Source organism: Lonchura striata, chromosome 34 (genome assembly GCF_050655825.1).
Source record: "Lonchura striata isolate lonStrDom1 chromosome 34, ASM5065582v1, whole genome shotgun sequence".
Taxonomy (NCBI): Eukaryota; Metazoa; Chordata; class Aves; order Passeriformes; family Estrildidae; genus Lonchura; species Lonchura striata.
The window spans coordinates 5,378,766-5,406,302 of NC_140736.1; the positions used below are offsets into that span (position 1 = coordinate 5,378,766).

General features: G+C 53.7%; 3 protein-coding genes across 7 annotated transcripts in view; 1 reads left to right on the forward strand and 2 right to left on the reverse strand.

Moving 5' to 3' along the window:
- Positions 1-1,166: 1,166 nt before the first annotated feature.
- SPINT2 (serine peptidase inhibitor, Kunitz type 2) lies at positions 1,167-11,364 on the reverse strand. Of its 5 annotated transcripts, none has more exons than XM_085564710.1 (7): positions 11,234-11,364; positions 9,430-9,597; positions 7,899-7,931; positions 6,369-6,536; positions 4,010-4,051; positions 2,793-2,959; positions 1,167-2,342 (listed from the first exon to the last, which is right to left on the reverse strand). In XM_085564710.1, the coding sequence occupies exons 1-6, from the start codon at positions 11,316-11,318 to the stop codon at positions 2,814-2,816; spliced, it is 642 nt and encodes a 213-aa protein (XP_085420836.1). In that variant the 5' UTR covers positions 11,319-11,364; the 3' UTR covers positions 1,167-2,342; positions 2,793-2,813. The 5 variants fall into 5 exon arrangements, with proteins under 5 accessions (XP_085420836.1, XP_085420834.1, XP_085420835.1 ...); XM_085564708.1 differs by having other exon boundaries at positions 1,167-2,573; XM_085564709.1 differs by having other exon boundaries at positions 1,167-2,319; positions 2,782-2,959.
- A 2,689-nt stretch (positions 11,365-14,053) lies between these two features.
- PPP1R14A (protein phosphatase 1 regulatory inhibitor subunit 14A) lies at positions 14,054-27,493 on the forward strand. Its single transcript, XM_077789129.2, has 4 exons — positions 14,054-14,299; positions 18,162-18,242; positions 18,339-18,371; positions 20,230-27,493. The coding sequence occupies exons 1-4, from the start codon at positions 14,054-14,056 to the stop codon at positions 20,320-20,322; spliced, it is 453 nt and encodes a 150-aa protein (XP_077645255.2). The 3' UTR covers positions 20,323-27,493.
- The window catches only part of LOC144247697 (zinc finger CCCH domain-containing protein 4), a 37,076-nt gene continuing 35,881 nt past the window's right edge, over positions 26,343-27,537 (reverse strand). The window contains exon 15 of the mRNA XM_085564736.1: positions 26,343-27,457. Within this exon, the coding sequence (XP_085420862.1) occupies positions 26,343-27,457 (1,115 nt within the window). The remainder of the gene's footprint in view (positions 27,458-27,537) is intronic.

Genomic DNA, 27,537 nt, shown 5'->3' on the forward strand with positions numbered 1-27,537 from the left:
GCTGCGCTTGGGTGCTTCAATTTGGGGAGGGGGTGGCACAAATTTGGGGGTCCCCAGCGAATTTGGGGGGACCCCCCGAATCCTCCAAAGGTTCCTCTGGTCCTCCTGGAGACCCCAAAATTTCCCCCAGACCCCTGGGGACCCCCAAAACCCCCCCGGGGACCCCCGGGGACCCCCCAAAAACGCTGCAGGTCCCGGCTGGGCTTGGGTGCTTCAATTTGGGGAGGGGGTGGCACAAATTTGGGGGTCCCCAGCGAATTTGGGGGGACCCCCTGAATCCTCCAAAGGTTCCTCTGGTCCTCCTGGAGACCCCAAAATTTCCCCCAGACCCCTGGGGACCCCCCCAGAGCCCCTGAGTCCCCCCGGGGACCCCCCAAAAACGCTGCTGGTCCCGGCTGCGCTTGGGTGCTTCAATTTGGGGAGGGGGCGGCGCCATTTTGGGGGTCCCCGGAGAATTTGGGGGGACCCCCCGAATCCTCCAAAGGTTCCTCTGGTCCTCCTGGGGACCCCAAAATCTTCCCCAGACCCCTGGGGACCCCCCAAAACCCCCCGGGGGACCCCCAAAGTCCCCCCAAAAACGCTGCAGGTCCTGGCTGGGCTTGGGTGCTTCAATTTGGGGAGGGGGCGGCGCCATTTTGGGGGTCCCCAGAGAATTTTTGGAGATTTTTATTTTGATTTTTTTGGGTTTTTTTATTTTTAGGGTTTTCCCACCCGCCCATCCCAAAATTTCATTTATTCCCTACAAAAATCTATAAAAATCAGAGCAGGGATCTGGGATTTTGGGGATATTTTTGGGATTTTTTGGGATATTTTGGGATTTTTTTGAGATTTTTTGGGGGAAATATGTTGGGGATTTTTGGGGATTTTTAAAAATTTTTTTGGGTTTTATTTTTAGGGTTTTCCCATCCGCCCATCCCAAAATTTCATTTATTCCCTAAAAAAATCAACAAAAATCAGAGCAGGGATCTGGGATTTTGGGGGATTTTGGGGATATTTTTGGGATTTTTTGGGATTTTTTGGGATATTTTGGGATTTTTTTGGGATTTTTGGGGGAAATATGTTGGGGATTTTTTAAAAATTTTTTTGGGTTTTATTTTTAGGGTTTTCCCACCCACCCATCCCAAAATTTCATTTATTCCCTAAAAAAAATCAACAAAAATCAGAGCAGGGATCTGGGATTTTGGGGGATTTGGGGGATATTTTGGGATATTTTGGGATTTTTTTGGGATTTTTTGGGGGAAATATGTTGGGGATTTTTGGGGATTTTTAAAATTTTTTTGGGTTTTATTTTTAGGGTTTTCCCATCCGCCCATCCCAAAATTCCATTTATTCCCTAAAAAAAATCAACAAAAATCAGAGCAGGGATCTGGGATTTTGGGGGATTTTGGGGATATTTTGGGGATTTTTTGGGATATTTTTTGGGATTTTTGGGGGGAAATATGTTGGGGATTTTTTAAAAATTTTTTTGGGTTTTATTTTTAGGGTTTTCCCATCCGCCCATCCCAAAATTTCATTTATTCCCTACAAAAAAATCAACAAAAATCAGAGCAGGGATCTGGGATTTTGGGGGATTTTGGGGATATTTTTGGGATTTTTTGGGATATTTTGGGATTTTTTTGGGATTTTTTGGGGGAAATATGTTGGGGATTTTTTAAAAATTTTTTTGGGTTTTATTTTTAGGGTTTTCCCATCCGCCCATCCTAAAATTTCATTTATTCCCTACAAAAATCTATAAAAATCAGAGCAGGGATCTGGAATTTTGGGGGATTTTTTGGGCATTTTTGGGGATTTTTTTGGTGAAATATTTTGGAGATTTTTATTTTGATTTTTTTGGGTTTTATTTTTAGGGTTTTCCCACCCACCCATCCCAAAATTCCATTTATTCCCTACAAAAAATCAACAAAAATCAGAGCAGGGATCAGTGCCAGGAGGGGATTTTGGGGGATTTTTTGGGGATATTTTTGGGGCAATTTTTGGGGTATTTTAGGATATTTTTGGGATATTTTGGGGGTGATTTGGGGATATTTTTGGGAGAATTTGGGATATTTTGGGGATATTTTCAGGGTATTTTTCGGGGTATTTTGGGGCTATTTTGGGGCTGTTTTTGGGGATATTTTTGGGTGATTTCAGGGAGATTTTGGGGTGATTTTGGGGATATTTTGGGGCTATTTCGGGGATATTTTGGGGTGATTTAAGGGATATTTTGAGGATATTTGGGGGATATTTTGGGGTGATTTCGGGGCTATTTCGGGGCTATTTTGGGGTGATTTCGGGGATATTTTGGGGATATTTTGGGGTGATTTCGGGGCTATTTTGGGGCTATTTCGGGGCGATTTTGGGGTGATTTCAGGGATATTTTGGGGTGATTTTGGGGCTATTTTGGGGTGATTTTGGGGGTATTTTGGGGTAATTTCAGGGCTATTTGGGGGATATTTTGGGGTGATTTGGGGGCTATTTCAGGGATAATTTGGGGCTATTTTGGGGTGATTTCAGGGCTATTTTGGGGATATTTTGGGGTGATTTCGGGGCTATTTTGGGGATATTTTGGGGCTATTTCGGGGCGATTTTGGGGTGATTTCAGGGATATTTCAGGGTGATTTCGGGGTGATTTCGGGGCGATTTTGGGGCTATTTTGGGGGATTTCGGGGCTATTTTGGGGATATTTTGGGGCTATTTCGGGGCGATTTTGGAGTGATTTCAGGGATATTTTGGGGTGATTTCGGGGCTATTTCGGGGTGATTTCAGGGATATTTCAGGGATATTTCAGGGCTATTTCGGGGCGATTTTGGGGCGATTTTGGGGCATTTCGGGGCTCAGGCGGGGCTGGGCTCCTTCACCAGCCGCTCGCGGTCCTCGGCCGCTCCCGGCGCTCGCGGCTCCGGCCGGCAGCGGCAGCGGCGCCGCCCCAGCGCCAGCGCCAGCAGACACCCCGAGAGCAGGAGGCACCCCAAAATCGGGCCTGGGGAGAGACAGAGTCAGGGACACCCCAAAAATGGGACACCCCGAAATCAGGAGGCACCCCAAAATCGGGCCTGGGGAGAGACAGAGTCAGGGACACCCCGAAATGGGACACCCCGAAACCAGGAGGCACCCCGAAATCGGGCCTGGGGAGAGAGAGACACCCCAAAATGGGACACCCCGAAATGGGACAGGGACACCCCAAAAATGGGACACCCCAAAATGGGACACCCCGAAACCAGGAGGCACCCCAAAATCGGGCCTGGGGAGAGACACCCCAAAAATGGGACAGGGACACCCCAAAAATGGGACACCCCAAAATGGGACACCCCGAAACCAGGAGGCACCCCAAAATCGGGCCTGGGGAGAGAGAGACACCCCAAAATGGGACACCCAAAAAATGGGACACCCCAAAAATGGGACACCCCAAAAATGGGACAAGGACACCCCAAAAATGGGACAAGGACACCCCAAAAATGGGACACCCCAAAATCAGCCCTGGGGAGAGACAGAGGGACACCCCAAAAATGGAACACCCCAAAAATATCCCTGGAGAGAGACACAGGGGTCAGGGACACCCCAAAAATGGGACCCCCCCCAAAAATGGGACCCCCCGAAAATGGGACCCCCCGAAATTGGGACCCCCCCAAAATCGGGACCCCCCAAAATGGGTCAGGGACACTGGGAGGGATTTTGGGGCATTTTGGGACATTTTGGGACATTTTGGGCCATTTGGGGCCATTTTGGGCCATTTTGGGGCATTTTGGGGCATTTTGGGACATTTTGGGCCATTTTGGGCCATTTTGGGCCATTTTGGGGCATTTTGGGCCATTTGGGGACATTTTGGGGCATTTTGGGGCATTTGGGGCCATTTTGGGACATTTTGGGGCATTTTGGGGCATTTTGGGCCATTTTGGGGCATTTTGGACCATTTTGGGGCATTTTGGGGCATTTTGGGCCATTTGGGGACATTTTGGGGCATTTTGGGACATTTTGGGCCATTTTGGGGCATTTTGGGCCATTTTGGGGCATTTGGGGACCCCAAATTCACCTTTGGAGGAGAAGAAGCTCCGGAATTCCTCGCCGAGGTCACCTGGGGGGAAACAGAGACGGGGTCGGGATTTGGGGCAAATTCGGGGGATTTTGGGCAAATTTGGGGCAAATTTTGGGCAAATTTTGGGGGAAAATTTGGGGAATTTTTTTTCAATTTGGGTCAAACTTTCAGGCCAATTTCGGTGGAATTCCTTTAAATTTCGATCGATTCTTTCTCCATTTTGGGTGAATTCCCACACCAAATTTTCGGGATTCTTTTTTTATTTCGACAATTTTTGTTTTTCAATTTGGGGCAAATTTTCAGGTCAATTTTGCTGATTTTTTTTTTTTTAAATTTTGACTTTTTTTTTTTTTCCATTTTTATCAAATTTTCAGACCCATTTCCCTGGAATTTTTTTAAATTTCGACAAATTTTTTTTTCATTTTTGTTCAAATTTCCAGACCAATTTTTGGGGATTTTTTTTTTCCCCACAATTTTTATTTTTTTCATTTTAGTTCAAATTCCCCCATCAGTTTTGGGATTTTTTTTCCCATTTTTATCCCAATTTCCCTACCAATTTTGGTGATTTTTTTCCAATTTTATTCCAATTTCCCCGCCAATTTTGGGATTTTTTTTTTTTTTTTTTAGTTTTTGGTGATTTTTTTTTTCATTATTGGTGATTTTTTTTTAATTTTTGGTGACTTTTTTCCCCAATTTTCGGTGATTATTTCCCAGCCTGGCCGGATTTTGGGATGAATTTTGGGGTGATTTTTGGGGTGAATTTGGCGAATTTTGGGCTGAATTTGGCAAATTTCGGTGTGATTTTTGGGGTGAATTTGGTGTGAATCTCGGTGTAATTCGGGCTGATTTTTGGGGTGAATTTGGGCTGATTTTCGGGCAGGTTTTTGGGTTGAATTGGGCTGATTTCCGGGCAGGTTTTTGGGTGGAATTCAGCGTTTTTTGGCAGATTTTTGGGCAGATTTTTGGGTTGAATTTGGCCGATTTCCGGGCCGATTTTTGGGTGGAATTGGGCTGATTTTCAGGCCGATTTCCGAGCAGATTTTCGGGCTGAATTTGGCCGATTTCCGGGCAGATTTTTGGGTTGAATTCGGGTGAATTCGGGCAGATTTTTGGGCTGAATTGGGGCATTTTGGGCTGATTTCCGAGCAGATTTTCGGGCTGAATTTGGCCGATTTCCGGGCAGATTTTTGGGTGGAATTGGGCCGATTTCCCGGCAGGTTTTTGGGTGGAATTCAGCGTTTTTTGGCAGATTTTTGGGCAGATTTTTGGGTGGAATTAGGTCGATTTCTGGGCAGATTTTTGGGTGGAATTGGGCTGATTTTCGGGCCGATTTCCGGGCAGATTTTTGGGTTGAATTTGGCCGATTTCCGAGCAGATTTTCGTGTGGAATTTGGCCGATTTCCGGGCAGGTTTTTGGGTTGAATTTGGCTGATTTCCGGGCAGGTTTTTGGGCGGAATTCAGCGTTTTTTAGCAGATTTCTGGGCAGATTTTTGGGTTGAATTGGGCTGATTTTTGGGCCGATTTCCGGGCAGATTTTTGGGTGGAATTAGGCCGATTTCCGGGCAGGTTTTTGGGTGGAATTCAGTGTTTTTTGGCAGATTTCCGGGCAGATTTTTGGGTGGAATTGGGCTGATTTTTGGGCCGATTTCCGGGCAGATTTTTGGGTTGAATTGGGCCGATTTCCGGGCAGGTTTTTGGGCGGAATTCAGCGTTTTTTGGCAGATTTCTGGGCAGATTTTTGGGCTGAATTTGGCCGATTTCCGAGCAGATTTTCGTGTGGAATTTGGCCGATTTCCGGGCAGGTTTTGGGTGGAATTAGGTCGATTTCCGGGCAGATTTTTGGGTGGAATTGGGCTGATTTCCGGGCAGGTTTTTGGGTGGAATTGGGCTGATTTCCGGGCTGATTTCTGGGCAGATTTTTGGGTGGAATTTGGCCGATTTCCGGGCAGGTTTTTGGGTGGAATTGGGCTGATTTTTGGCAGATTTCCGGGCAGATTTTTGGGTTGAATTGGGCTGATTTTCGGGCCAATTTCTGAGCAGATTTTCGTGTGGAATTTGGCCGATTTCCGGGCAGGTTTTTGGGCGGAATTCAGCGTTTTTTGGCAGATTTCCCGGCAGATTTTTGGGTTGAATTGGGCTGATTTTTGGGCCGATTTCCGGGCAGGTTTTTGGGCGGAATTCGGCATTTTTTGGGCAGATTTTTGGGTTGAATTTGGCCGATTTCCGGGCAGGTTTTTGGGCGGAATTCAGCGTTTTTTGGCCGATTTCTGGGCAGATTTTTGGGTTGAATTGGGCTGATTTTTGGGCCGATTTCCGGGCAGGTTTTTGGGCGGAATTCGGCGTTTTTTGGCTCACCGCGGGGCCGGCAGCGGCGCAGGCACTCGTGCCGGTCGCGGTGGTTGTTGGCGTTGCCGCGGCAGCCGCCGTAGGTGAACTCCCGGCACGATTTCTCCGCCGGGACGTAAAACCAGCGCGGGAAGGCGGCGCGGCACGGCCCCGGCACCGGCGGCGCCGAGCACAGCTCTGGGGAAAAAACCCCGAGTTTGGGGAATTCGGGTCAAAATCCACAAAAATCCAAAATTCCCCCAAAAAAGTCAAAAATTTCCCGGCAAAAATCCCGATTTAGGGGGAAATTCGGGTCAAAATCCGGCAAAAATCCGAATTTTCACTTTCGAAATTCAAAAATTCCCTTGAAAAAATTGGAGTTTAGGGGGAAATTCGGGTCAAAATCCACAAAAATCCAAAATTCCCCTGAAAAATTCATAAATTCCCCTGCAAAAATCCTGATTTAGGGGCAAATTCGGGTCAAAATCCACAAAAATCCAAAATTCCCCCGAAAAATTCAAAAAATTCCCCGCAAAAATCCCGATTTAGGGGGAAATTCGGGTCAAAATCCGGCAAAAATCCGAATTTTCACTTTCGAAATTCAAAAATTCCCTTGAAAAAATTGGAGTTTAGGGGGAAATTCGGGTTAAAATCCAGCAAAAATCCAAAATTCCCCCGAAAAATTAAAAAATTCCCCTGCAAAAATCCCGATTTAGGGGGAAATTCGGGTCAAAATCCACAAAAATACGAATTTTCACTTTCGAAATTCAAAAATTCCCCTGATAAAATTGGAGTTTAGGGGGAAATTCGGGTCAAAATCCACAAAAATCCAAAATTCCCCTGAAAAATTCATAAATTCCCCTGCAAAAATCCTGATTTAGGGGGAAATTGGGGCTAAAATCCACAAAAATCCAAAATTCCCCAAAAAAATTCAAAAATTTCCCGGCAAAAATCCCAATTTAGGGGGAAATTCAGGTCAAAATCCACAAAAATCCGAATTTTCACCTTTAAAATTCAAAAATTCCCCTGAAAAATTCAGCATTTCCCCTTCAAAATTCAAAATTCAAAAATTCTCCTGTAAAAATCTGAATTTAGGGGGAAATCTGGGTCCAAAACCTGCAAAATTCTGAATTTTCCCTTCAAAACTCAGAATTTATGGGGAAATCTGGGTCAAAACCCTACAAAATTCCAAATTTTCCCTGCAAAATTCTGAATTTAGGGGGAAATGTGTGTCAAACACTGGCAAAAATCAGAATACAAAAATTCCCCTGCAAAATCCAAATTTAGGGGGAAATTCAGGTCAAAACTGGTAAAAATCTGAATTTTCCCCTGAAAAATTCAAAAATTTCCCTGCAAAAATCCGAATTTAGGAGGAAATTTGGGTCAAAATCCAGCAAAAATCCAAATTTTCCCTTCAAAAATCCGGTTTTTCCCCTTCCAAATTCAGAATTTCCCCTGAAAAATTTAGAATTTCCAGGGAAATCTGGCCCAAATCCCGGCAAAAATCCGAATTTTCCATTCCAAATGTAAAATTTTCCCACAAAATTCCGAATTTCTCACCTGCGAGGGAGGGGCTGGCGCTGCCGGAGGGAGCTGCAAAAAACGGGAAAAATGGGAAAAAATGGGAAAAAAAGGAAAAATGGGAAAAAATGGGGGAAAATGGGGAAAAATGGGAAAATGGGGAAAATGGGGGAAATTGGGGAAGAAATGGGGGAAATGGGAACAAATGGGAAAAAATGGGGAAATAAGGGAAAAATGGGAAAAAATTGGAAAAATGGGAAAAAATGGGAAAAATAGAAAAAATGGGGAGAAAAAAGGGAAAAATTGGGGAAAATTGGGAGAAATTGGGAGAAATTGGGGAAAATTGGGGAAATTGGGGAAAATTGGGGGAAATTTGGAAAATTGGGAATTGCGGCACCGGCCCAGGGCGGATCGGCATCAGAACGTTCCCAAATCCCGGTGCCGGTCCCCGCCGGGATTCCCGGTGTTCCCCGGCATTCCCGGGATTTCCCGGTCCCTGCCCGGGATTCCCGGTGTTCCCTGGGATTCCCGGGATTTCCCGGTCCCCGCCCAGCATTCCCGGTGTTCCCGGGATTCCCGGGATTTCCCGGTGTTCCCGTTATTCCCGGTCCCTTCCCCGTTATTCCCGGTCCCTCCCGTTACCTCCTGTTATTCCCGGTATCTCCCGGTCCCTCCCGGTATTCCCGTTATTCCCGGTGTTCCCGGTGCCCACCGGCGCCCCCGCAGCTCTCCCGGCACTCCCGCTCGCTGCCGAAGCTGTCCCCGTTCCCTCCCGGTCCCTCCCCCGGTATCTCCCGTTATCCCCCGTTCCCTCCCGTTATTCCCGGTATCTCCCGGTCCCTCCCGTTATTCCCGGTATTTCCCGGTGCCCACCGGCGGCCCCGCAGCTCTCCCGGCGCTCCCGCTCCCCCTCCCGGTCCCTTCCCCGCTATTCCCCGGTGCCCCCCGTTACCCCCCGTTACCCCCCGGTCCCTCCCGGTCCCTCCCGTTATTCCCGATGTTCCCGGTGCCCACCGGAGCCCCCGCAGCTGTCCCGGCACTCCCGCTCCCCCTCCCGGTCCCTTCCCCGCTATTCCCCGGTGCCCCCCGTTCCCTCCCGTTATCCCCCGTTCCCTCCCGTTATTCCCGGTATCTCCCGGTCCCTCCCGGTATTCCCGTTATTCCCGTTATTCCCGGTGCCCACCGGAGCCCCCGCAGCTGTCCCGGCACTCCCGCTCCCCCTCCCGGTCCCTTCCCCGCTATTCCCCGGTGCCCCCCGTTCCCTCCCGTTATCCCCCGTTCCCTCCCGTTATTCCCGGTATCTCCCGGTCCCTCCCGGTATTCCCGTTATTCCCGTTATTCCCGGTGCCCACCGGAGCCCCCGCAGCTGTCCCGGCACTCCCGCTCCCCCTCCCGGTCCCTTCCCCGCTATTCCCCGTTCCCTCCCGTTACCCCCCGTTATCCCCCGGTCCCTCCCGGTCCCTCCCGTTATTCCCGGTATCCCCCGTTCCCTCCCGTTATTCCCGGTATCCCCCGTTCCCTCCCGTTCCCTCCCGGTATTCCCGTTATTCCCGGTGTTCCCGGTGCCCACCGGCGCCCCCGCAGCTGTCCCGGCACTCCCGCTCGCTGCCGAAGTTGTTCCGGTTGCCGCCGCAGCCGCCGAACACGAAACTCTCGCAGCTCCCGGAGGAGGCGTTGAAAAACCAGCGCGGGATGGAGGCGCGGCAGCGGCCGGTGAGCGCCGGTAACCGGCACCGGGCTGGAGAACCGCCCGTTACCGGCCCCAAAATCAGCCAAATCCACCCCAAAATGACCCCCGAGCGCCGGTAACCGGCACCGGGCTGCGGAACCGCCCGGTAACGACCCCAAAATCAGCCAAATCCACCCCAAAATGAGCCCCGAGCGCCGGTAACCGGCACCGGGCTGGGGAACCGCCCGGTAACGACCCCAAAATCAGCCAAATCCACCCCAAAATGAGCCCCGAGCGCCGGTAACCGGCACCGGGCTGCGGAACCGCCCGGTACCGACCCCAAAATCAGCCAAATCCACCCCAAAATGAGCCCCGAGCGCCGGTAACCGGCACCGGGCTGCGGAACCGCCCGGTAACGACCCCAAAATCCCCAAATTTAACCCCAAAATTACATCCCAACCCCGGTAACCGGCACCGGGCTGCGGAACCGCCCGGTAACGACCCCCAAATCCGCCAAATTCACCCCAAAATTACCCCCGAGCGCCGGTAACCGGCACCGGGCTGCGGAACCGCCCGGTAACGACCCCAAAATCAGCCAAATCCACCCCAAAATGAGCCCCGAGCGCCGGTAACCGGCACCGGGCTGCGGAACCGCCCGGTAACGACCCCAAAATCAGCCAAATTCACCCCAAAATTCACCCAAATCCTCTCCGGGACCCCCCAAATCCTCCCCGGGATCTCCAAAATTTCCCCAGGACCCCTCGAATTGCCCCAGATCCCCCCAAAATTCCACCAGGACCCCCCAAATTCCCCCAAATTCCCCCCCAAATTCTCTCCTGGACTCCCCAAATTTCCCCAAATCTCCCCCAAATTCCCCAAATCCCCTCCAAGATCCCCCAAATCCCGTCCAGGACCCCCCAAATCCCCCCAACCCCCCCAAACTCCTCCCCAAATCCCCCCAAAATTCCCCCCAAGCCCCCCCAAATCCCCCCCAAACTCCCTCCAGGACCCCCAAAAGCTCCCCCAAATCCCCCCAAACTCCCCCAAATCCCCCCCAATTACCCCCCAATTTCCCCCAAATCCCCCCGAAACTCCCCCAACGCCCCCCAAACTCCCCCAATTTCCCCCAAATTCCCCCCAATTTCCCCCAAATCCCCCCCAAACTCCCCCAAACTCCCCAAACCCCCCCCAATTTCCCCCAAATCCCCCCCAACTCCCCCCAAACCCCCTCCAGGACCCCCCAAACTCCCCCCAAACTCCCCCAAATCCCCCCCAAACCCCCCCAAACTCCCCAAACCCCCCCAAACTCCCCCAAACTCCCCCAAACTCCCCCAAATCCCCCCAATTTCCCCCAAATCCCCCCGAAACTCCCCCAAACCCCCTCCAGGACCCCCCAAACTCCCCCAAACTCCCCCAAACTCCCCAAACTCCCCCCAATTTCCCCCAAACCCCCCCAAATCCCCCCAATTTCCCTCCAAACTCCCCCCAAACTCCCCAAACCCCCCCCAACCCCCCCAAAGTCCCCCCAAACTCCCCCAAATCCCCTCCAACCCCCCCCAAACTCCCCCAAACTCCCCCAAACCCCCTCCAGGACCCCCCAAACTCCCCCAAACTCCCCCAAACCCCCCCAAATCTCCCCAATTTCCCCCCAATTTCCCCCAAACCCCCCAATCCCCCCTCCCCCCCGGCGGTCTCCCCCCGGTACCGGCGGGGCCGGCGGGGGGGTCTCGGCCGGCGCCCCCCGCCCCCGCCAGGAGCAGCAGCAGCAGCGGGAGGAGCCCCGCCGCCATCGCAGGTGCGCCGTGACGTCACCAGGTGCGCCGGGACACGCCCACCGCGGCCGGGACACGCCCACCGCCAGTCACGGACACGCCCACCGCGAGTGACGGACACGCCCACCGCGAGTGACGGACACGCCCACCGCGGCCAGGCCACGCCCACCGCGAGTGACGGACACGCCCACCGCGAGTGACAGACACGCCCACCGCGAGTGACGGACACGCCCACCGCGGCCAGGCCACGCCCACCGCGCGGGGAGCGGTTGTGGCGGCCACGCCCACCGAGCGAAGCCACGCCCACCTCGTTTGCATGCGCCGCGGGAAATCGCGGAGCTCTTCGGGGGGGTTTTGGCGGGATTTTGGGGGGGTTTGGGGGAGTTTTGGGGGGGATTTGGGGTCTGGGGGTTTTGGGGGGATTTTGGGGGATTTGGGGATATTGGGGGGTTTTGGGGAGGTTTTGGGGAGTTTTGGGGGATTTTGGGGGGGTTTTGGGGAGTTTGGGGGGTTTGGGGGGATTTTGGGGGGATTTTGGGGGGTTTTGGGGAGTTTGGGGGGGGTTTGGGGGGTTTTGGGTGTTTTGGGGGGATTTTGGGGATATTGGGGGGATTTGGGTGAGTTTGGGGGGGTTTGGGGAGGTTTTGGGGATTTTGGGGTGGTTTGGGGGATTTCACGGGGGTTCAGGGAGTTTGGGGGGGGTTGGGGGGTTTTGGAGGGATTTGGGGAGTTTTGGGAGGGTTTGGGGGCTTTTTGGGGTGGTTTGGGGGGGCTGTGGGGAGTGTTGGGGGGATTTTAAGGAGTTTGGGGGGGGTTTGAGGTCTGGGGGGTTTTGGGGAGTTTGGGGGCATTTTTGGGGAATTTTTGGGCAGTTTAGGGAGGGTTTGGCTGGTTTTGGGGGGTTCGGGGGCTTTGGTGGATTTTGGGGAACTTAGGGAGGTTTGGAGAGTTTTGGGGAATTTTAGGGAGTTTGGGGGGGGGTTGGGGGATTTTGGGGGACTCTGGGTGGGTTTGGGGAAGTTTTTTGGGGGGGTTAGGGTCTGGGGGCTCCCGAGTGGGGTTTTGGGGTGGTTCTGTGTGGATTTTGGGGGGTTCCGGAGGGGATTTTAGGGGGGATTTTGAGGATCTGGGGGGTTTGGGGAGGATTTTGGGGGGGCCATGGGGTCTGAGCGATTTTAGGGGACTCGGGGTGGATTTGGGCATATTTTGGGGTCTGGGGGCTTTTGGGGGGCTCTGATGCTGTTTTTAGGGTATTTTGGGGGTATTTTTGGGTCTGGGGGCTTTTGGGGCTCTCTGAGGGTGTTTTTGGGGTATTTTGGGGGTATTTTTGGGTCTGAGGGCTTTTGGGGGGCTCTGAGGGTGTTTTTGGGGTATTTTGGGGGTATTTTTGGGTCTGGGGGCTTTTGGGGGGCTCTCTGAGGGTGTTTTTGGGGTATTTTGGGGGTATTTTGGGTCTGGGGGCTTTTTGGGGGACTCTGAGAGTGTTTTTGGGGTATTTTTTGGGTCTGGGGGGATTTTTGGGGGGTTTTGGAGTCTGAGGAAGCTATGGGGGGGGTCCAAGACTGAACCACGCCCCTGCCACGCCCTTTAAATGACAGTAGCGGATAAATGGGCGTGGCCTGTTTAAGCCACGCCCCTGCCACGTCATTTAAATTAAGCTAGTGGATAAATGGGCGGGGTCTGATTAAGCCACGCCCCCCGCCACGCCGTTTAAATGACAGTAGCTGATAAATGGGCGTGGCCTGTTTAAGCCCCGCCCCACCACGCCCTTCCCATCAATTGGGGTTGGAATGGGCGTGGCCCGGTTAAGCCACGCCCCCGCCACGCCCTTTAAATTACAATAGCGGATAAATGGGCGGGGCCTGATTAAGCCACGCCCCGCCACGTCCTTTAAATGACAATAGCGGATAAATGGGCGTGGCCTGTTTAAGCCACGCCCCCGCCACGTCCTTTAAATTACAATAGTGGATAAATGGGAGTGGCCTGTTTAAACCACGCCCCCGTCACGTCATTTAAATTAAAATAGTGGATAAATGGGCGTGGCCTGTTTAAGCCACGCCCCCGCCACGCCCTTTAAATGACAATAGTGTATAAATGGGCGTGGTCTGGTTAAGCCACGCCCCCGCCTCGCCTTTAAATGCCAATAGTGGGTAAATGGGCGTGGCCTGATTAAGCCACGCCCCGCCACGTCCTTTAAATTACAATAGTGGATAAATGGGAGTGGCCTGTTTAAACCACGCCCCCGTCACGTCATTTAAATTAAAATAGTGGATAAATGGGCGTGGCCTGATTAAGCCACGCCCCTGTCACGCCCTTTAAATGGCAATGGTGGCTAAATGGGCGTGGCCTGATTAACCCACGCCCCCTGTCACAGCCTTTAAATGACAATAGTGGATAAATGGGCGTGGCCTGCTTAAGCCACGCCCCCCACTCCCTTTAAATTACAATAGCGGCTAAATGGGCGTGGCCCGTTTAAGCCCCGCCCCACCACGCCCTTCCCCATCAATTGGGGTTGGAATGGGCGTGGCCTGATTAAGCCACGCCCCCGCCACGCCCTTCCCCATCAATTGGGGCTGGAATGGGCGTGGCCCGGTTAAGCCCCGCCCCACCACGCCCTTCCCCATCAATTGGGGCTGGAATGGGCGTGGCCCGGTTAACCCCGCCCATTTCCCTTTCCACGCCCCCTGGGCGTGTCCCGGCCCCGCCCCTCGCCCCCAACCCCCGGCGGCCGCCCCGGCGCCGCGTCCCGGGCGATGGCGGCGGAGCGGGCGGGCCCGGGGCGGCTCTCGGCGGGCCCGGGGCGGCTCTCGGCGGGCCCGGGGCGGCTCTCGGCGGGCCCGGGGCCGCTCTCGGCCGGCCGCGGCTCCCCCGGGCGCTCCCCCGGCGTGCAGCGCCGCTCGGCGCGGGTCACCGTCAAGTACAACCGGCACGAGCTGCAGCGGCGGCTGGACACCGAGCGCTGGATCGACGGCAGGCTCGGGGAGCTCTACCGGGGACGGGTACCGGGGATCGGCACCGGGGATGGGGCAGGGAACCGGGGATGGGGCGGGGGAACCGGGGATGGTGATCGGTACCGAGCGCTGGATCGACGGCAGGCTCGGGGAGCTCTACCGGGGACGGGTACCGGGAACCGGCACCGGGGATGGGGCAGGGAACCGGGGATGGGGACCGGGACCGGCACCAGAGACCGGGGATGGACCGGGAACCGGGGATGGGTACCGGCACCGGCACCGGGAACCGGGGATGGACCGGGAACCGGGGATGGGTACCGGCACCGGCACCGGGAACCGGGGATGGACCGGGAACCGGGGATGGGTACCGGCACCGGCACCGGGGATGGGGCAGGGAACCGGGGCTGGGGACCGGGATCGGCACCGGGGACCGGGGATGGGGCGGGGGAACCGGGGATGGGGACCGGGATCGGCACCGGGAACCGGGGATGGACCGGGAATGGGGCGGGGGAACCGGAGATGGGGACCGGGATCGGCACCGGGAACCGGGGATGGACCGGGATCGGCACCGGGGACCGGGGATGGGGCAGGGAACCGGGACCGGGAACCGGGGATGGACCAGGAACCGGGAATGGGGACCGGGACCGGCACCGGGAACCGGGGATGGACCGGGACCGGGATGGAGGCTCAGGGAGCTGTACTGGGAGAGGGGAACGAGACCAGGACTCGGAACCGGGACCGAGAACGGGATGGGGACGCGGGGAGGGTACCGGGGTGGGGCACCGGGAACCGGGATGCGGATGGAGATGGGACCGGGGACCGGGACCGGGAACCGGGACCTGGAACTGGAACTGAACTGGGACCGGGACCGGGAACTGGACTGGGACCGAGACCGGGAATTGAACCGGGACCGGGACCGGGAATTGAACCGGGACCGAGACCGGGAACTGAACCGGGACCGGGACCGGGAATTGAACCGGGACCGAGACCGGGAATTGAACCGGGACCGGGACCGGGAATTGAACCGGGACCGAGACCGGGAACTGAACCGGGACCGGGACCGGGAATTGAACCGGGACCGAGACCGGGAACTGGACTGGGACCGGGACCGGGAATTGAACCGGGACCGAGACCGGGAACTGAACCGGGACCGGGACCGGGAATTGAACCGGGACCGAGACCGGGAACTGAACCGGGACCGGGATTCCCTCTCCGGGAATGAGGACCGGGAGAGGGAGGGACCGGGAACGGGACTGGGGAGCGGGAAAGGGACGGGAGATGGACCCGGGACCGGGACCGGGACCGGGACCAGGAGATGGACCCGGGACTGGGACCGGGACTGGGAACCGGGGCCGGGACCAGAATGGGGACCGCGAACGGGACCGGGAATGGGATCAGGAACGGGAATCGGGACAGGGAACTGGACCGGGAACAGAACAGGGACTGAGACCGGGACGGGACCGGGACCGGGGAATGGACCAGGAACGGGAATGGGACCGGGAGTGGGACCGGGACCGGGAGTGGGACCGGGGAATGGACCAGGAACGGGAATGGGACCGGGAGTGGGACCGGGAATGGGACAGGGAGCGAGACCGGGATCAGAACCGGGAATGGGACCAGGATGGGACCGGGATGGGATCAGGAGTGGGACCAGGACCGGGGAATGGACCAGGACCGGGAGTGGGACCGGGACCGGGACCAGGAATGGGAACGGGACAGGGAATGGGACTGGAATGGGGACCGGGATCAGGACCGGGACCAGGACCGGGATCAGGACCGGGACCAGAACTGGGGAATGGGGAGCGGGAATGGGACCGGGACCGGGACCGGGACCGGGACCGGGACCGGGACTAGGACCGGGACAGGGACCGGGACAGGGACCAGGACCAGGATCAGGATCAGGACCGGGAATGGGATGGGGAGTGAGACCAGGACCGGGATCAGGACCGGGATCAGGACCGGGACCAGAACTGAGGAACGGGGACCGGGATCAGGACCGGGACTGGGAATGGGACCGGGAGTGGGAATGGGACCGGGACCGGGACCAGGATCTGGACTGGGACCGGGATCAGGACCGGGACCAGAACTGGGGAATGGGGAGCGGGAATGGGATCAGGACCGGGACCGGGACCGGGACTAGGACCGGGACAGGGACCGGGACAGGGACCGGGACAGGGATCAGGACCGGGACCAGAACTGAGGAACGGGGACCGGGATCAGGACCGGGACTGGGAATGGGACCGGGACCGGGACCGGGATCAGGACCGGGATCAGGACCGGGACTGGGAATGGGAATGGGAATGGGACCGGGATCTGGATCTGGACCGGGACCGGGAGCGGGACCGGGATCAGGACCGGGACCGGGATCAGGACCGGAACCAGAACTGAGGAACGGGGAACGGGATCAGGACCGGGACCGGGAGCGGGACCAGGATCTGGACCGGGACCAGGACCGGGACCGGGAGCGGGGCCCGGAAGAGTCCCGAGGGTCCCACGCGGGATCTCCCCTCCCCCACCCGTGGGAACGGAGAGAGGGAGGGAGGGGGAGGGGAGGGGGAGGGGCCGATGGGGGCATGGGGGGGGTTGGGACATTTTTGGAGGGGTTGGGGACATTCAGGGTGAGATTGGGGACACTTTGGGGGGGTTGGGGACATTTTTTGAGGGGTTGTGGACACTTTGGGGGGGTTGGGGACATTTTTGGGGGGGTTGGTGACATTTTTGGGGGGGTTGTGGACATTTTTGGAGGGGGTTAGGACATTTTTGGGGGCTTAGGGACACTTTGGGGGGGTTGTGACACTTTGGGGGGGTTGGTGACATTTTTGGAGGGGTTGGTGACATTTTTGGGGGGTTGTGACATTTTTGGGGGGGTTGTGACATTTTTGGGGGGGTTGTGACATTTTTGGAGGGGTTGGTGACATTTCTGGGGGGGTTGGTGACATTTTTGGGGGGTTGTGGACACTTTGGGGGGGTTGTGACATTTTTGGGGGGTTGGTGACATTTTTGGAGGGGTTGGTGACATTTTTGGGGGGGTCTGTGACATTTTTGGAGGGGTTGGTGACATTTTTGGAGGGGTTAGGGACATTTTTGGGTGGGTTGGGGACATTTTTGGGGGGGTTGTGGACATTTTTGGGGGGGTTGTGGACATTTTTGGGGGCTTAGGGACACTTTGGGGGGTTGTGACATTTTTGGAGGGGTTGGGGACATTTTTGGAGGGGTTGGTGACATTTTTGGGGGGGTTGTGGACACTTTGAGGGGGTTGGTGACATTTTTGGGGGGGTTGGTGACATTTTTGGAGGGGTTGGGGACATTTTTGGGGGGGTTGTGACATTTTTTGGGGATTGGGACACTTTGGGGGGGTTGGGACATTTTGGGGGGGGGTTGGGACATTTTTTGGGGGGTTGGGGACATTCAGGGTGAGGTTGGGGACACTTTGAGGGGGTTGTGGACATTTTTGGGGGAGTTTGTGACATTTTTGGGGGGGTTGGTGACATTTTTGGAGGGTTGGTGACATTTCTGGGGGGTTGGTGACATTTTTAGAGGGGTTGTGACATTTTTGGGGGGTTGGTGACATTTTTGGAGGGGTTGTGGACATTTTTGGGGGGGTTGGTGACATTTTTGGGGGTTGGGGACATTTTTGGAGGGGTTGGTGACATTTTTGGGGGGTTGTGACATTTTTGGGGGGTTAGGGACACTTTGGGGGCGTTGTGACATTTTTTGGAGGGGTTGGTGACATTTTTGGAGGGGTTGGGGACATTTTTGGGGGGGGTTAGGACATTTTTGGGGGGGTTGGGGACACTTTGGGGGGGTTGGTGACATTTTTGGGGGGTTGGTGACATTTTTGGGGGGGGTTGTGACATTTTTGGAGGGGTTGGTGACATTTTTGGGGGGTTGTGACACCCGCGCCCCCCAGGAGGGGCAGATGCCCGACGAGGTGAACATCGATGAGCTCCTGGAGCTGGAGACGGACGAGGAGAGAACCCAAAAAATCCAGGTGGGAAATTTGGGGGGGGGGAGGTCCCAGCCCCTCCCTCACCCTCATTAACTCCATGCTAATTAAGCCCTCCCTCATTAACCCCTTCCCATCCAGGCCATTCTGAGCTCCTGCACCGCCGATACCCAGGTGGGGGAGGGGGAAATTTGGGGAGGGGGAAAAGGGGGGGAGGGGGAAATGGGGGAGGGGGAAATTTGGGGAGGGGGAAATGGGGGAGGGGGAAATGGGGGAGGGGGAAAATGGGGGAGGGGGAAATTTGGGGAGGGGGAAAAGGGGGGGAGGGGGAAATGGGGGAGGGGGAAATTTGGGGAGGGGGAAATGGGGGAGGGGGAAATGGGGGAGGGGGAAATTTGGGGGATGGGGAAAAGGGGGGGAGGGGGAAATGGGGGAGGGGGAAAATTGGGGAGGGGGAAATGGGGGAGGGGGAAATTTGGGGGATGGGGAAAATGGGGGAGGGGGAAAATTGGGGAGGGGGAAAATGGGGGAGGGGGAAATTTGGGGGAGGGGGAAATTTGGGGAGGGGGAAATTTGGGGGGAGGGGGAAAATGGGGGAGGGGGAAATTTGGGGAATGGGGAAAAGGGGGAGAGGGAAATTTGGGGAGGGGGAAAATGGGGGAGGGGGAAATTTGGGGGATGGGGAAAATGGGGGAGGGGGAAATTTGGGGAGGGGGAAAATGGGGGAGGGGGAAATTTGGGGGATGGGGAAAATGGGGGAGGGGGAAATTTGGGGAGGGGGAAAAATTGGGGAGGGGGAAAATTGGGAGGATGGAGAAAAGGGGGAGGGGGAAATTTGGGGAGGGGGAAATGGGGGAGGGGGAAAATGGGGGAGGGGGAAATTTGGGGAGGGGGAAATTTGGGGAGGGGGAAAAGGGGAGGGGGAAATTTGGGGAGGGGTATTTGGGGGGAGGGGGAAATTTGGGGGAGGGGGAAAATGGGGGATGGGGAAATGGGGGAGGGGGAAATTTAGGGAGGGGGAAATGGGGGAGGGGGAAATTTGGAGAGGGGGAAAATGGGGGAGGGGGAAAATGGGGGAGGGGGAAAATTTGGGGAGGGGGAAATTTGGGGGGAGGGGGAAATTTGGGGAGGGGGAAATTTGGGGGGAGGGGGAAATTTGGGGAGGGGGAAAATGGGGGAGGGGGAAAATTGGGGAGGGGGAAATTTGGGGAGGGGGAAAATGGGGGAGGGGGAAAATTGGGGAGGGGGAAATTTGGGGGGAGGGGGAAATTGGGGGAGGGGGAAATTTGGGGAGGGGGAAATTTGGGGAGGGGGAAAAGGGGAGGGGGAAAATGGGGGAGGGGGAAATTTGGGGAGGTGGAAAATTTGGGGAGGGGGAAATTTGGGGAGGGGTATTTGGGGGGAGGGGGAAATTTGGGGGAGGGGGAAAAGGGGAGGGGGAAATTTGGGGGGAGGGGGAAAATGGGGGAGGGGTATTTGGGGGGAGGGGCAAATTTGGGGAGGGGGAAAATTGGGAAGAGGGGAAAATTTGGGGAGGGGGAAAATGGGGGAGGGGGAAATTTGGGGGATGGGGAAAAGGGGGGGAGGGGGAAATTTGGGGAGGGGGAAAATGGGGAGGGGGAAATTTGGGGGAGGGGGAAAATTGGGAGGAGGGGGAAATTTGGGGAGGGGGAAAAGGGGAGGGGGAAATTTGGGGAGGGGGAAAATTTGGGGAGGGGTAAATTTGTGGGAGGGGGAAAATTGGGGAGGGGGAAAATGGGGAGGGGGAAATTTGGGGGAGGGGGAAAATTGGGGAGGGGGAAAATGGGGGGGAGGGGCAAATTTGGGGAGGGGGAAATGGGGGGGAGGGGCAAATTTGGGGGGAGGGGCCCCAGCCGGGGGTGGGGGAGGGGAAAGCTCCGGCCGAGCTTTAAAAGGCGAAAAAATTCGGCCGCGAGCGCGAGCGGCGCTTCCGGGGGGGGGGAGGGCGGGGTTAATTAACGAGGGGCTCATTAGCGTTAATGAGCGCTAATTAGCGGTAATTGGCCCGCAGGAGTTCATCGCGCAGCTGCTGGCGCAGCTCCGGGGGCTCCCGAAGCAGCGGCTGCTGCAGAGACCCCCCCCCAAAAACGAGGAGCCCCCGTGACCCCCCCCCAAAAAATATCGGGGGGAGGGGACCCCAAAAATGGGGAAAGGACCCCAAAAATGGGGGGGGGATCCTAAAAATGGGGAGGGGGATCCCAAAAATGGGGAGGGGAACCCAAAAATGGGGAGGGGAACCCAAAAATGGGGAGGGGAACCCAAAAATGGGGAAAGGACCCCAAAAAATGGGGAGGGGAACCCAAAAATGGGGAAAGGGACCCCAAAAATGGGGAGGGGAACCCAAAAATGGGGAAAGGACCCCAAAAATGGGGAGGGGATCCTAAAAATGGGGAAAGGACCCCAAAAAATGGGGAGGGGACCCCAAAAATGGGGATGGGAACCTAAAAATGGGGAGGGGAACCCAAAAATGGGGAGGGGAACCCAAAAATGGGGAGGGGAACCCAAAAATGGGGAGGGAACGACAAAAATGGGGAGGGAACGACAAAAATGGGGAGGGGATCCTAAAAATGGGGAGGGGAACCCAAAAATGGGGAGGGGAACCCAAAAATGGGGAGGGGAACCCAAAAATGGGGAGGGGAACCCAAAAATGGGGAGGGGATCCCAAAAATGGGGAGGGGGTCCACAAAATGGGGAGGGGAACCCAAAAAATGGGGAGGGGAACCCAAAATGGCGAAAAGGACCCCAAAAATGGGGAGGGGACCCCAAAAATGGGGAGAGGAACCCAAAAATGGGGAGGGGACCCCAAAAATGGGGAGGGGACCCCAAAAAATGGGGAGGGGAACCCAAAAATGGGGAGGGGACCCCAAAAATGGGGAGGGGAACCCAAAAAAGCGGGAAGGAATCCCAAAAATGGGGAGGGGACCCCAAAAATGGGAAGGGGACCCCAAAATTGGGGGAAAGGACCCCAAAAATGGGGGAGGGACCCCAAATGTCGCGCCCCTCCCCCCCGTTCCAGCTGTGGGAACATCTGGGCCGGAAGCGCCGCCCCTCCCCCACCCCGTTCCTGCTGGGGCCCCGCGGGAAAAATTGGGGAGAAAAAAGCCAAAAATGGGAAAAAAAAAAATTTAAAAAAGGGAAACTCTGAAATTCCCCGGGAACCCCAAAAATCCCCCCAGGAACCCAAAAATTCACCCGGGAATCCCAAAAATCCACCCGGGAACCCCAAAAATCCACCCGGGAATCCCAAAAATCCACCCGGGAATCCCAAAAATCCGCCCGGGAATCCCAAAAATCCACCCGGGAGTCCCCAAAAATTCCCCGGGAATCCCAAAAATCCGCCTGGGAATCCCCAAAAATTCCTCCGGGAATCCCAAAAATCCACCCGGGAATCCCAAAAATCCGCCCGGGAACCCCAAAAATCCACCCGGGAATCCCAAAAATCCACCCGGGAATCCCAAAAATCCACCCGGGAATCCCAAAAATCCACCCGGGAATCCCAAAAATCCGCCTGGGAATCCCAAAAATCCTCCCGGGAATCCCCAAAAATCCACCCGGGAATCCCAAAAATTGCTCAGGAACCCCAAAAATTCCCCGGGAATCCCAAAAATCCACCCGGGAATCCCAAAAATCCACCCGGGAACCCCAAAAATCCCCCCGGGAGTCCCAAAAATCCGCCCGGGAATCCCAAAAATTCCCCGGGAATCCCAAAAATTCCCCCGGGAATCCCAAAAATCCACCCGGGAATCCCAAAAATCCACCCGGGAACCCCAAAAATCCACCCGGGAATCCCAAAATTCCCCGGGAATCCCCAAAAATCCACCCGGGAATCCCAAAAATTCCCCCGGGAATCCCAAAAATCCCCCCGGGAACCCCAAAAATCCACCCGGGAATCCCAAAAATCCACCCGGGAATCCCAAAAATTCCCCCGGGAACCCCAAAAATCCACCCGGGAATCCCAAAAATTCCTCAGGAACCCCAAAATTTGCTTTCAGACCCCCCAAAAAACCCAAATTTCCCCCCAAAAAATCGATCTGAGATCCCCCCAAAAATCCTCCCAAAAACCCCAAATCCCCCAAAATTCCACCCAAAATTCCCCCAGGAACCTCAAAAATCATTTAAAGCCCCCCCCAAACCCCAAATCCCCCTCAGGACCCCCAAAAACCCCAAATTTCCCCCAAATTTTCCCCAAATTTGAGTCCAGCCGGGTTCATTTGCATATATTTACATATTTATTACATCATTTCCCCCTCCCCCCACCCAGGGCCCTCGCGGGGTCCCAAAAATTCCCTAAAAAAAAAAAAAAAAAAAAAAAAAAAAAAAAAAAAATATTTCCAATCCCGAGAAATTCTTTTACAAAAATTCCCGAATTTCCCCCCAAAAATTCCCGGAAAATCAAAGGGAAAAAAAAAAACTCCTTAAAAAAATTCCCAGTTTTGGGTGGAAAAATCTCAATTTTTGAGCTGAAAATCCCCATTTGTGGGGCAGAAAATCCCAATTTTTTTAGTGGAAAAAAAATCCCCATTTTTGGGTGGAAAAATCCCAATTTTGGGGCTGAAAATTCCCAATTTTGGGAGGAAAAAAAAAATCCCAATTTTGGAGCTTTTTTTTTGGGATCTTCGCAGCTGCTCCCAAACTGGAATTTTTATTTTTTTGTTTTCCAAAAAAACCCCAAATTTATCCCAAAATTCCGACCCCAAATTGCCTAAAATTGTTTTTTTAAAGGAAAAAATTCCACTTTTCTGGCTCCGAATCCCCCCGAGGGAAAAAGGGGAAAATTCCAGATTTTGCTCAATTTTCTGTGATTTTTTCAAAGAATTTTGAGGATTTTTGGGAATTTTTGGAGCTTTTTTAGGATTTTTGGGAAGAATTTTGTGACGTTTTTGTTGCTTTTTAAGGATTTGGAGAATTTTCCAAGTTTTCTTCTTTAAAATTCGATTTTTCATGTGATTTTGGGTCTTTTTTGGGTGTTTTTTTCGTGATTTTTTTCCCATCATTTTTGTCCATTTTAATGAGATTTTCAAGTAAATTTTGATTATTTTTAATTTAAAAAAAAATTTCACCGATTTTGGATTTTTTTTTCATTATTTTCTGTGAGTTTTAATTTTCTTTTCCCATAATTTTCCATTTTTTTTCTCCTTTCTGAATTTTCCCGTTGATTTCCCACCAATTTTCATTATTTCCTTTTTGATTTTCTGGATTTTTGACAATTTTTTCACCCAATTCTTCAGTTTTTTTGTCCGATTTTAACATTTTTTTAACATTTTCCTGCTGGATTTTCACCCATTTTTCACATTTTTGTAATTTCCTCTCATTTTTCTGCATTTTTGGGCTGCATTTTCATTTATTTTTATATTTTTCTTGTCCTTTGATGGATTTTACATCGATTTTTCCCAATTTTAACCTTTTTTCTACGATTTTTGATTTTATTTCCACGCGTAATTCTTAATTTTTCCTTTTTCTGCATTTTTAAACCATTTTGGATGGATTTAAATTCATTTTTCATGATTTTTCCACTCATTTTGGACTCTCCTTTTATTTTTATTGCAGATTTTGGACACTTTCCCTGATTTTGGACAAATTCTCATTTTTATTTTACTTTATTTCAATTTGTTTTTCCCCCACATTTTTTATTTTCAAGAGAATTTGGGGATATTTTTAATTTTTTCTGCCTTTTTTAACGGCATTTAAATGGAATTTTTGACATTTCCTCCACGATTTTTGCCCATTTTCAGGTGAATTCCCATTTTTTGGCCACGATTTTGGGGATTTTTGTGTTGTTTTGATTTTTCCCCTTTTTCGGGATTTATAGCTGACATTTTTTTAACATTTCCCACCGTTTTTTATGAAATTTTGGGTACAATTTCGCATTTTTGTCTATTTTTTTACACACTTTGATTTTTCCCATTATTTTTCTGGGTTTTTAATGGAATTTTTTGTGCAATTTTGGGGTTTTTTTTGCACATTTTACATTTTCCTGCAGCTTTTTTCCATTTCTCCCATCTTTTTATCCATTTTTTACCATTTTTGTGTCTTTTTTCCTCTCTTTTCCCCAATTTTTTACCATTTTTGTGTCTTTTTCCCCCAATTTTTTACCATTTTTGATGCTTTTTCTCCCATTTCCCACAGAAAAATCACCTCAAATCCCAAAATTCTGATTTACCCATCGGAAAAGCAGAACCGGGCTGAATTCTGGGGCAAAAAACCCAAATTTTGGGGCTTTTTTTGCTGCTCAAACCCTCAAAATTTGTGTTTTTTTTCCCCCGGAATTGGGAATTTTTTGGGGAAAAAAATGGGAATTTCAAGCCCAAGTCACCACAGGGGAAAATCCTCGGGAATTTGGGGAGAATTTGGGATTTATTTACAATTTTTATGGCTGAGAAAGACCCAAAAAGGGACAAAATTCCCCCAAATTCCCCCCCGAGGATCCGGCCGCTCCCGCGCCAATTCCGGGGGAATTTGGGAATTTTTGGGGCTTTTTTGGGGTGAAATTGGGGGTTTTTGGGGGTGGATTTTGTGCATTTGGGGCGGAGTGAATTTTTTGAGGGAATTTTTGGAATAAATTGGGTGGATTTGAGGTCGGATTTTGCTTTTTTTGGGATCAAATTTGGGTTTTTTGGGGTCGGATTTGAGATTTTTTTTGGGGTCGATTTGGAATTTTTTGGGTCAATTTGCCTCCAATTCGATTTTCCAAGGTTAAATTTCATTTTTTGGGGCTCAAATTTCACTTTTTTGGGGCCAATTCTCTCCTTTCCTTGGGGTGGACCCTCAACTTTTCCCTCCAGCCTCGGATTTTGGGTGGATTTGGGTGGATTTTGATCAATTTTGGGTGGATTTGGGCGGATTTTGGGCAGATCTGATCAGATTTTGGGTGGATTTTGGAAACCTGGATGGATTTTGGGTGGATTTGGGTAAATTTTGGATGGATTTGGGCAGATTTTGGGCAGATTTGGGCTGACCTGACCAGATTTTGAGTGGATTTTGGGTGGATTTGGTTAAATTTTGAGATTTGGGTGGGGCTGGGTGGATTTTGGCAGATTTTGGGTGGATTTGGGTGGATTTTGGGCAGATTTGGGCAGATCCAGGTGGATTTTGGGTGGATTTTGGGCAGATTTGGTCACACCTGACCAAATTTTCTGTGGATTTGAGCAGACCTGGCTGGATTTTGGGTGGATTTTGGGTGGATTTTGGGTGGATTTTGGGTGGATTTTGGGTGGATTTGAGCAGACCTGTCCACATTTCGATCCGATTTAACCACATTTTGATTCAATTTAACCACATTTTGATCTGATTAAACCACATTTTGATCCAACTTAACCACATTTTTCGCTGATTAAACCACATTTTGCACCCATTTAACCACATTTTTTGCTGATTTAACCACATTTTCCACCCATTCAACCACATTCTGCACTGATTAAACCACATTTTCCACCCATTTAACCAATTTTCCACCCATTCCACCACATTTTGCACCCATTTAACCACATTTTCCGCCGATTTAACCATATTTTGCACTGATTTAACCACATTTTGATCCAATTAAACCACATCTTGCACCCATTTAGCCAGACTTTCCACCCATTCAACCACATTTTCCACCCATTCAACCACATTTTCCACCCATTTAACCCCATTTTTTGCCGATTTAACCACATTTTCCACCCATTTAACCACATTTTCCACCCATTTAACCACATTTTGCACCGATTTAACCACATTTTTCACCCATTTAAGCACACTTTCCACCCATTCAACCAGTTTTCCATCCATTCAACCACACTTTCCACCCATTCAACCCCATTTTTTGCCGATTTAACCACATTTTGCACCCATTTAACCATACTTTCCACCCATTTAACCACACTTTCCACCCATTCAACCCCATTTTTCACCGATTTAACCACATTTTCCACCCATTCAACCAATTTTCCACCCATTCAACCCCATTTTTCACCGATTCAACCCCATTTTTCACCGATTCAACCCCATTTTTCGCCGATTCAACCCCATTTTTCGCCGATTTAACCCCATTTTTCGCCGATTCAACCCCATTTTTCGCCGATTTAACCCCATTTTCCACCCATTCAACCCCACTTTCCAGCGGTGCGGCGCCGCTCCCGCCGCTCACTGGCAGAAGGGCGAGGCCGTGGGGTCGAAGCCCTTGAAGACGTCCTTGAGCGAGGCGCGGTCGCCGCCGTCCTCGGGCGGCTCCGGCCCGGCGCCGCCGCCCGGGAAGGGGCTCCCGGTGCCGGGCCGGAACACGGGCGGCACCGGGAGGGCGCGGGCGGCGCCGTCGGCGCCGGGCCTGGCCCGGGGCCGGTTGTAGCTGTTGTAGCTGTCCGTGGGCTCCGGCGCCGCGCGCCGCGCCGACGGCTCCTTGCCTCTGCCCGCGTCGCTTTTTTGGGGCGGATTCCCGTCGTTTTGGGGCTCTTTGGCCGGGCTGGCCGTCCGCGGGTCGTAGAGGCTGATGGCGCTCAGGACGCCGCCGTTGCCGCCGCAGCTCAGGCGCGGGTCGTAGGGAGCGACGGCCGGGCCGGGATCTTCGTCCGGAGAATCCCGGGAGCGGCTCCCGCGTTCCGGCGGCTTGGCCGCGCCGCCGCGCTCCGGCGCTTTGTGCAGCCGGGGGTCGGCGGGAGGAGCCTTCCTCACCCGGGGGTCGCTGGGTTTGTCGCCCGCCGAGGAGGAGGAGGACGAGGAGGAGGAGGAGGACGAGGAGGAGGAGGCGGCGGCGACGCTCTGGAGGATCCTGGAGAGCAGCTCCAAGTCCGGCAGCGCCGGGCCGGGCTCGCTGCCGGGCGCCGGGAGGGGACGCGGAGCGGGCGGCTCCTGCCGCGGCACGGGCGCGGGGATGAGATCCTCGGGGCTCCAGAGCACCGAGCGGGCGAAGGGCGGCAGCGGCAGCGGCGGCGGCGGCGGCGGCGGGCAGCGCCGGGGGTCGCGGCGGGGGTCCCGCGGGCCGCAGCCCGGGGCGGGCTCCAAGGGGATGGGCAGCGCGCGGTCCCGCGGGGCGCGCTCGCCCTCCTCGTCCTCGGCGGCGCCGGGGGTCCCGCGGGCGCCGCGGCGGGCCAGGCGCGGGTCGCGGGGCCGGGGGTCCGCAGGGGGGTCTCCACGGGGGTCTCCGGGCGGCGCCGGGGCTCCGGAGCCGCTCTGGTGCCGCAGGGATCGCAGGAGGGACGAGACGCTGCCGGCGGCGTCGGCCGAGTCGTCGTCGTCGCTGGAGTACCAGCTGCAGGGGTCGGCTGGGGAGGGAATGGGATTGGGATGGGGATGGGAATGGGAATAAAAATAGAAATGGAAATAAAATAAAAATGGAAATGGG